Below are 8,834 nucleotides of genomic sequence, written 5' to 3'. Positions count from 1 at the left end.
GGACCTGGCTACCTTTACCTGTTAAAAAATAAAGTCGCTACTTTTGCCAAAGTGGAGAAGGAGGAGGATCTTATTCTGTAAGTTTAATTTTCTTCTCCCATCATACTACCTACAGTCATCAGGAAATTATCCTTTCTTAGGCCCCTTTCACATGGCCGGTCCGATTGGGCCACATGTCAGTTTTTCAGGCGGACATGTTCAGATGCCCAATTCAAGTCTATGGGTGGCCGTGTGTCAGTTATCCCCGGCTAGGTCCAGAGAAACAGACGGATCAGAGATCTGTTTCGCCGGACTAGATCGTGCCAGATCAGGGGTAATCTGATGTACACGGTCCAGTCCCCATAGACCAACATGGGATCTGGCAGTTTCTGTTTTTTCCTCCATTGCAAGGTGGATGAAAAAACTGATGAGACACGGATGTCACAGCGCTGACATCCGTTCTGTACAGCTGTGATCCTCTCCTGATCAGCCCGTGTGAAAGGGGTCTTATGTACTCCAATGACTTCAGAATTTCCCAAACGCTTAATAAAGTTTCTCTGTAAAACTTTGCATTATTGGCCATTATTGTATGAAGCGTCTGTCTCCAGACCGGCTTATTGCAGCACGAGCGCAGCTAAATGTTTGTACATGAAATAGAACTGTGGATAATTAGTTCTTGCCGAGTGCTCACTTCTCATTAATTCTTTCCACGCTGCCAGGAATAAATATGTGCAGGTTAATGACGTAGGGAAAGGAACGGTTTGCTCTCACTGACTGATCCTTTGATGTATGAAGGGCAGACTGTGAAATCTGTTTGGTGATTTAAATGTTACTCAGCTGGAAAGAATTATTTGAATGCAGTGGAATTTTTATTATTACAGAGGCTTGATTGCTACAGCGCCAACAGGCTCATCTGATAAAATCACAATAAGCATACCATATAGGGCCCTTATTTGACTTGAAGAACATCTTTAGGGCCATGACACCATGGCTGACCACTCTTGGGTGGAGGTGGAGACAGAGTGATCAGTTGGGTACGTTTGAAAACTTTGTCTAATCCCCTCCCCGGTGTGTGTGTGTACTCGCCCAAATGCTCTGATACTTACCGCCGATACCGCAACTTCTGTTCAAAGGGAGATTTCCTCTGACCGGCAATGCCACGAGGGAACATGGAGCCGGCTTCACGGCCACTCAGGAAGCTGGGCGGCAGGTAATGATTCACCGCCCAACTTCCTAATTGGCCGGGAAGCCGACTCCATGCTGTTTGGCCGGCTCTATGCTGATTGGCTGGGAAGCCGGCCAAACAGCATGGAGTTGGCTTCCCGGTCAATGAATAAGCCGGGCGGCGTGTAATGACCCACTGCCCGGCTTCCTGATTGCCTGGGAAGCCAGCTCCATGCTAGCAGAAGTACCGGTGCTCGGTATCGGTGAGTACCGAAAGATAAATATCGTTACTCAATACCGAAGAAGCGGTATTGGTGCATCCCTGGTATGTATATATATCTATATAAAGATAGGTGTAGATATTAATTTTTTCTATACAGTACCTGTTTGATAGATTTGATTAAAAACAATTGGTGGCAATAATATGATTTCAGATGCTCCCTAACTAAGCAACTAATTTTTGTATTTAATATAAAAACCAAAAGGTGAAAGAGAAAGTGTATAATAATGTGAAATGTGACAGCCACATAAAAATTACTTTAAAGGTAAACACAGCAATATTAAATCACAATATGTGCTTATTGGAAGTACGTTGGACTTTCCTTTTCAGTGGAGCTCTTAATAATGAGATATAATTATGTATTTTTTGGTTCTTTAGATTCTGGAGAAAACTTAGCAAGCTGATGAGTAAAATCAACCCAGAACCGAATATAATCCATATCATGGGGTGCTACGTCTTGGGGAACCCTAATGGTGAAAAGGTATGGCACATTAAACAACTGCTTGCATGCTAAATAGAAGACTATTAAAGTTGCAATAAATAGAATCTGAACCTTGTGAAAAAATAAGCTGGCATGTTCCAAACTCTGCCCTCTGTTCACCTTCTACAGTCCTGCTCACATACAGTGTAGCTTTAAAAAAAGATTGCACAATGTTATGTTAGTATAATTATGTGGCAAGAGGCTACAATGCTGCCAGATACCTGAAGGTCAAAACAAATTAATTAAAAATGAGGTGCTGGATTCAGATTTTTAAAGGATGAATTGGATTATGACTGGGTACACTATCTTATTTTCAGCAGCACTCCACAAAACAAGGACACCCACTAAAAAAGGGAGGGGGGAACTCAGATTTGAGAATCCACATATATACAAGCATTCAAGAGTCCATAGTCTAATTATATAATTGGTTTACAGTAGAAAAGTAGCCAAAGCGTTTCAGGGGCCACAAAACTCCCCCTTATCAGGGCTCAGGAATTTTGATTGTGCTTTAATGGATCTGCTGTTTTATTGGAATGGTTTAAAATGGAACAGGTTATGTCAGGATTAACAAATGCAGCAAAAAAACATGAAAGTAGCTTTTTATAAGGGATAATACAATATTATATAAAATTCTAAGAAAAATTTGCTTTCTGCCTTCCGTGGTCCTGCAACCTTCCCTCCATAGCATAAGCAGTTCACTGATTTCTCAGCAAAACATGAGTCTTACTTTAAATAGTTGGCGTACTCAAAGGGGCTTTTTAGTTGTAAATGAAGTCTGGTTCCCTGAGCCAGCACTTAGCATCTTATTATTCTTAAATACTCCAACAGAAAGACCTCCCTGTCCTAACGCCACACTTTCTGTCCACCTGGTAGTTTTGACAGGGATGCTGAGAGCCCCTCATAATTGCCACACAAGATGTGCAGAGCCAGGAACTTGGTGCAGAGATCTCATCCACAAGGTCCCTAAGTGACAGAAGAAATTGTCCCGTGCTTAACTCTCCTGCGTCTACCAAACACTTACATAGCAGTTTTTGTATAAACTGACTCTTTGGGGGTGATTTACTAACCTAAACACACGCACTCACCAGGTGTGTGTGATTTTTTACACAGCAAAGCGTATTTATCAACCAAAAAGTCTCTATAAGCATATTTCCACTAATGCCATATATGGAAAAATCATGCACATGATGCATATATAATGCTGCTTCACAGTTTAGACAAAAATGGTTAGCTCATGCATTTACATTCCTGCATTCATCAACGCAAGCAACACAATGGGGTCTATTCACAAACCTGTGAGCCAATTTACACAACATCACCTTGCAATTCAGGTTAGGGCTTTGCACAACACACCTGCTGGGTGTGTACACACTACAAAAGTGTTTAGATTCCACCCATAGATCATGCTGGGAGGGAACACACTACAGAGGTGTATACATGTTCGTGGTGTGTTTATAAGGTTAGTAAATCAACCCCTTTATATCCAATATTTTTTGCTATCTTCATTTGGTGTATTTTCACAGTTGTATTGAGTTAAATGTCTGTCTTTTTCAGCTTTTCCAGAATCTTAAGAATCTGATGAGTCCACACCAGATTGAGTTCAAGTCTCCTCTTGAACTGTCTGCACAAGGTAAGGACTATGGACCTGTTCTCAGAACATTTTGAGGTTATCCATACTTTCTATAACAACATAGCTGGAGTGACTGGCACATTAATTACGTAAGGACTATGAACCTGTTCTCAGAACATTTAGAGGTTATCAATACTTTCTATAACAACATAGCTGGAGTGACTGGCACAATAATTGCGTGTCCCAATGCAAGCCATAGCTGCACGCCTCATCTCAAAGGTTGAGGAGAGCATCTGCTCAGAGTTTTAATTTTCCACTCATATAATTAGACAGACTTGATTAAATCTCCCTTGAGTAATTGTGATCAACCACACTGTCCATGTTTGTCACCCTCTTGGCAGATTTTACTCGGCCTTGTTTGCAAGATGGGGTGTTTGGACTCATTTCAGACCTTGTCAGCATTAGCTAGTAATTGCTGACCTTCTACTAACAGTTGACGTAAAAAAATAAAAGTGCAGAAGTGCCAATCTACGTGGCTTGGGAAGTCAAGTCCCAGCTGCTCTGTAACAACAGTCTTCTCAGCCTTCAATTAATAAAGAAAAAGGGACATGCCCAAATCAACCAAATAGAGATTGTTATAATACAGTATTTGTACAGTGCTAACAGTCTGCATAGCACTTTACAAAATCAAGTGAGGCAGTACAGTTCAGTACAGAATGGTGGGAGGGCCCTGCTCATGAGAGCTTACAATCTAAAGGGAGAAATAAGGGATACAAAGGCATTAATAGATGGTGGAAACGGTTGTCTCTGGGATAGGAAGGCATAGACAGCAATAAACACATTTGTCATAAGCTGTAAGCTTTCCCATTCTACAAAAAATGTGTGTTTTTGTTTTTGTCTATGTTCCGGATGGAGAATCTCTGTTCTGACAGAAAGTGATGTGAAATCTCCCCATTAGAACTGTCAATGCAGTAAAAACCTGTCAAAGGTTCTCTGCTCTTTCCAAGACATAAATAAAAAGTTGTTAGACTTGGGGGTCTATTCACGAAGCAGCCGAAGGATCTAGCCGTAGCTTCGGCCAATCCTTCGGCTAGCTTCGGCCCCAGGACCCCTTCGGTTCAGTAGAACCGAGGGGCTGCTGTACGGGCTATTCACTATAGCCCGTACAGCACCCGAACGCGAACGAGCGGATCAGTCGAGCCGCACGCATATGCCTCGGCTTGGCTGAGTCGCACTGAAAGCCGAAGCTGGCCGAGCGGCCGGCCATATGCCGGCCGACAGCCTGCTTCTGACAGCTGGGCAGAGCCAGCCGTGATCTTACGGCTGGCTCCGGCCACTTGCCGAGAGATCAGCGTCCCTGGGTAACAGCTAACCAGGGACACTGATCTCCAAACAGCAAACTCTCCCTGGCGCTCCGGGAGTCTCCCGCTCCCGGCCGCCCAGGAGAGAAGCACTGCTTTTTTCTCTTTCTCAAGCCGTGTCAGAATAGAAAAAGAAAAAAAAAATATTGCTAGCAATATTGATAGCCAATAGCAAACCAGCATTGCACCCGCCCTCTGCTGCAGTTCTCCATCAGGTCCACAACTACTGATTGACAGCAGCAGAGGGCGGGAACAATAGCTAGTTTGCTATTGGCTATTGCAAATTGAAATAGCCAATAGGAATCTAGCAATGCATTCCTATGGCCACAAATTATTATTATTTTTTTCTATTCTGACACGGAGCCATGTCGGAATAAAGAAAAAAAACGAAAAAGCAGTGTTTCTCTCCTGGGCAGCCGGGAGCGGGAGCGCACGGGAGAGTTTTTTCTTCTTCTTTTTTTGGACGGCAGCAGAACCGCCGGACAATAGAAAACAGTTGGGCGGAACTAGCTGTCACTGCTAGCTCAGCACAATCGTTTTTTATTTATTTTGTTTTACTTTTTTAACTATTTTTCTGTTCTGCTCGGTCCCAAAGAGCGGCATTCACTCACTGCTGTTCAGCATCTATAAGAATAGACCGAACAGCAGCGAGTAGCCTGCCAGAGGTTCGGCTTAGCCGATCCAGATGTTGGATTGGCTGAGTTGAACTCCTTCTGCACTTCCCGAAGCCACCCCATGTACGGCTGATTTCAGCCGATATACGGCTGAAATCAGCCGTACCAGCCTGAAGCGAATAGCCGAACAGCGTTCGGCTCACTTCGCTTTAGGTTGGTCATTCACTTGGCTGCCTACGGCAGCTTAGTGAATAGACCCCTTGGACTTTCTTATGGGTTTCCTTAAGTAAGAATATTGCTAATTTTATGTATGGCTTTTCTACTTTCAGGAAAGCAATTGATTGAAACCTATTTTGACTTTCGATTATATCGCCTCTGGAAGACCCGCCAGCACTCCAAGTTGCTGGATTACGACGACATCTTATGAGCCCAGTCAAAGGCCATTTTAGGAGTACGTTTTTGCTGCTTCCCAGGGGGCTGTCAGTCTGCTGGGACCTCCCGCAATGGAAAGCCAGGGACCAGAGTATGGAGATGGAAAATGAGAAGGAACAGTCCGCTGGCACTTTTTGCGGTTGTTTTACCTTGAACATGAGCCGGCCAGTGGCTTGACGGGCCAGAGTCCGAAGACAGAACGTAGAGTGAAAGAGGATGACGTGTCTTCATGCTGAGCTTCATCAATTCAGGGCAAAAACATACAAAACAGAGAATCATCGGGTCCGCTATCCAAAAGGTCCTTGTAAGACTTCAGCTCAGGTTTTACTATGAAAATAATGTTAACTATTCTTGCACTAGAGAGCAAGGATCCCGACAAGCCTTCAAAAACCACAGCAAACTTTTTTTGTAGCAAACCCAGGTGACCTTTATTTCCTTAAGGCGGAGGATGACGGACAATGCCAAGAACGAACGCCACAAATACTGTACAGCTGGCGTTACACGCAGGAAGGCTGGACTAATTTAGAATTAATACATTTATGAATATAGATATATCTATATAATATATACATATATCTTATTAGGGGGTTTCTAGTGATTTCATGTGGGGTGACTTAGGATACAAGTGCAATTTTTTTGTAAACAGCAATTAGCATATTTAATTGTTATAAAAAAAATGGTGCAGAGGTTGTTTAGCTATCCTGCACAGTGTGTTTTGTGACAGAGTGGGACACTCTATACACAAGTAGTACACAATCTTTTTGTAGTCACCTAGATCACCAGCAATTGTGTGTCATATCACTGCTCTCCTAGTTCACGGCCCAACAGTAGTTCCTGTCCCACACACTGTGCTTCGTGTTACCAATCGTTTCTAGAATAGAGCTGAACAGTGTCCCCAAGCAACATCCCACGATGGACACTGTACTCTGCACACTTTCACATTCATCTAGCACTTTGCAATATATTGATATTATGATGTGAACATAGTATGCTTCAGTTGAATTATATGTACAGTACACTTAGCAGTAAACAGTATATATTTACTTATATAATTCATTTATAGGCGACTAGCCATATTGATGATATAGCCCATCTTTGAAGAGTATCAGGTTTTTCTCTTCTCCAGATGGGACCTCAGGTTTGGTATGTTTTGATGTGTAACCATGTATTCTGTAAGCCAGGGGTATGGATCTTCTGCATCCATTATGGATGTTTCTTTGCAGAGGCAAGGCCTGGTTTTATATAGTGTGTGTATTCACGCGGCCAGAACATGGGGCAACCACTGGCTGCTGTATCTATAGAATAATCATGTTGTGGGGGGGGGGAGAAATTACTTTTTCAAAGGATGTATTGCTGAGATGTTAACATTAATCGTTGTCTCAAATCTTTCTGACCGCACTTCTTTGCTTGATTTTGGGTCAGAAAGAGTCATGACATCACAGAATTCAGCTAGTACACCCATTCATTTCACTTTCATGTCATCAGCATTGCACATCGTACCATACTTATTGGATCTCACTCTGCTTCCTGATGTACTGAGTCCCAATTGGTTTATAAGGCTAGTCAACCGTATATTTTGTGGCCAGATATTGGTGATTAGTGATCTAAAGGCAGACAAAAAACTTAATTCAATGCACACTAAAAGCCAACAGGCACTTTTTGAGCTCCAAAGAACATGTGATTCAATTATTCAAAGTCACTTTGATGACATGGCTGCTTTCCAGCCCAGATTTATTTAATTTTTAATCAGGAAGGATATTATAAGGATCAGAAGACACCTCTTGATTTAAGCATTTTTAATTGTTTCTACATGTCTAATATATTCAAAGCAAATGTATGACAACTACATTTTAGACTATAGATTGCAGGGATTTCCTGTGACTTTCTTAGTGGTAATGCAATAAGAAAGTAGCAATGTGTTGCTAGACGAACTTGTAAAACTATTTGTTGCTTGATTCTTGTAGTAAAGCTTGCCTAGCAAAACAGTTGGGGGCTCATCCGGGATTGAAAAGAAAGCATTACCTAATTCTATCACAATATTATATTCTCTTGCCTCTTTTAAGGCACCCCTATACTTGGATTGCTGTATTTTTGAGTTATACATGGTTTATATTAACCTCTTAAAACTTTGTGTCCTATTGTTAAAGCGTCAAAATGGCCTTTTCTGTTTTTTTTCCTCGAGATTTTTGTTTGTTTATAATGCTTTTTAGAAACCTGTTTAAGCATTATTGTTTTTTCTTTTTTTTTTTCTCTGCTTTTAAATTTTTGTGCATTTTTTACCATTTCTATTTGGGGGCAGTGTTATTTTGGAGAAAAAAAGGCCAGTTTGTTCTCCACTGCTCCAATTGCTATTTTATTAAAAATAAAGAATGTTCTTCAAGGGAGAACTGCCAGCTTTTAGGACAACATCAGAGTTTGAATCTATGTTTCCACTAGTTTTCCACCAAATTTTACAAAAAAGTGCAGTTATTAAAGCAAACATCCTGGATTTTTTCACACTATTTTGTCGGGTTCATAAATAAGAACAAGAATAGCTGCAGAAAAGGTTGAAAACTTTGAAGATATTAAATGTCCCTTTTTGTGACATATTAATAGAATCCATATTATTTTAAAGTGGATCCTGAGTATTGAGCATGCTGATTTATTGCATTTCTGCAGTGGGGGAACCCGCAATTCTAATTTTAGCAATATGGCAATTTATTTTGTTATAATACATGACTCTATTGCTTTTAATTGAAAATGTCACAACATGCTTACCTGCCAACCTAATGCCTATAATACATTGGTGGCAACCTGTTTCATTTATTGTCATTGTGCAATAACCTCTCTGGAATTCAATTGTGGATATAAAATGCCTTTAACCAGTGTCTCCTTTCACCCAGTTCTTTGGAAGTGAAAAAAGATAAATGGGTCCAACAAGAACAGATCATTAATCACACTTGGCTAGTATAAA

At 41.3% G+C, this 8,834-nt stretch overlaps 1 protein-coding gene across 2 annotated transcripts in view; it reads left to right on the top strand.

The window, feature by feature from the left end:
- The window catches only part of NSMF (NMDA receptor synaptonuclear signaling and neuronal migration factor), a 56,597-nt gene extending 50,263 nt beyond the window's left edge, over positions 1-6,334 (top strand). For both annotated transcript variants that reach the window (XM_018556769.1, XM_018556768.1), the window contains 4 exons: positions 1-77; positions 1,802-1,904; positions 3,459-3,534; positions 5,779-6,334. The exon at positions 1-77 is cut by the window's left edge and continues 3 nt beyond it. In XM_018556769.1, the coding sequence (XP_018412271.1) occupies positions 1-77; positions 1,802-1,904; positions 3,459-3,534; positions 5,779-5,876 (354 nt within the window). In that variant the 3' untranslated portion in view covers positions 5,877-6,334. The remainder of the gene's footprint in view (positions 78-1,801; positions 1,905-3,458; positions 3,535-5,778) is intronic.
- Positions 6,335-8,834: the final 2,500 nt, after the last annotated feature.

Source organism: Nanorana parkeri, unplaced genomic scaffold (genome assembly GCF_000935625.1).
Source record: "Nanorana parkeri isolate BGI_ZX_2015 unplaced genomic scaffold, ASM93562v1 scaffold251, whole genome shotgun sequence".
Classification (NCBI taxonomy): domain Eukaryota; kingdom Metazoa; phylum Chordata; class Amphibia; order Anura; family Dicroglossidae; genus Nanorana; species Nanorana parkeri.
This window is presented reverse-complemented; position numbering and strand designations above follow the sequence as displayed.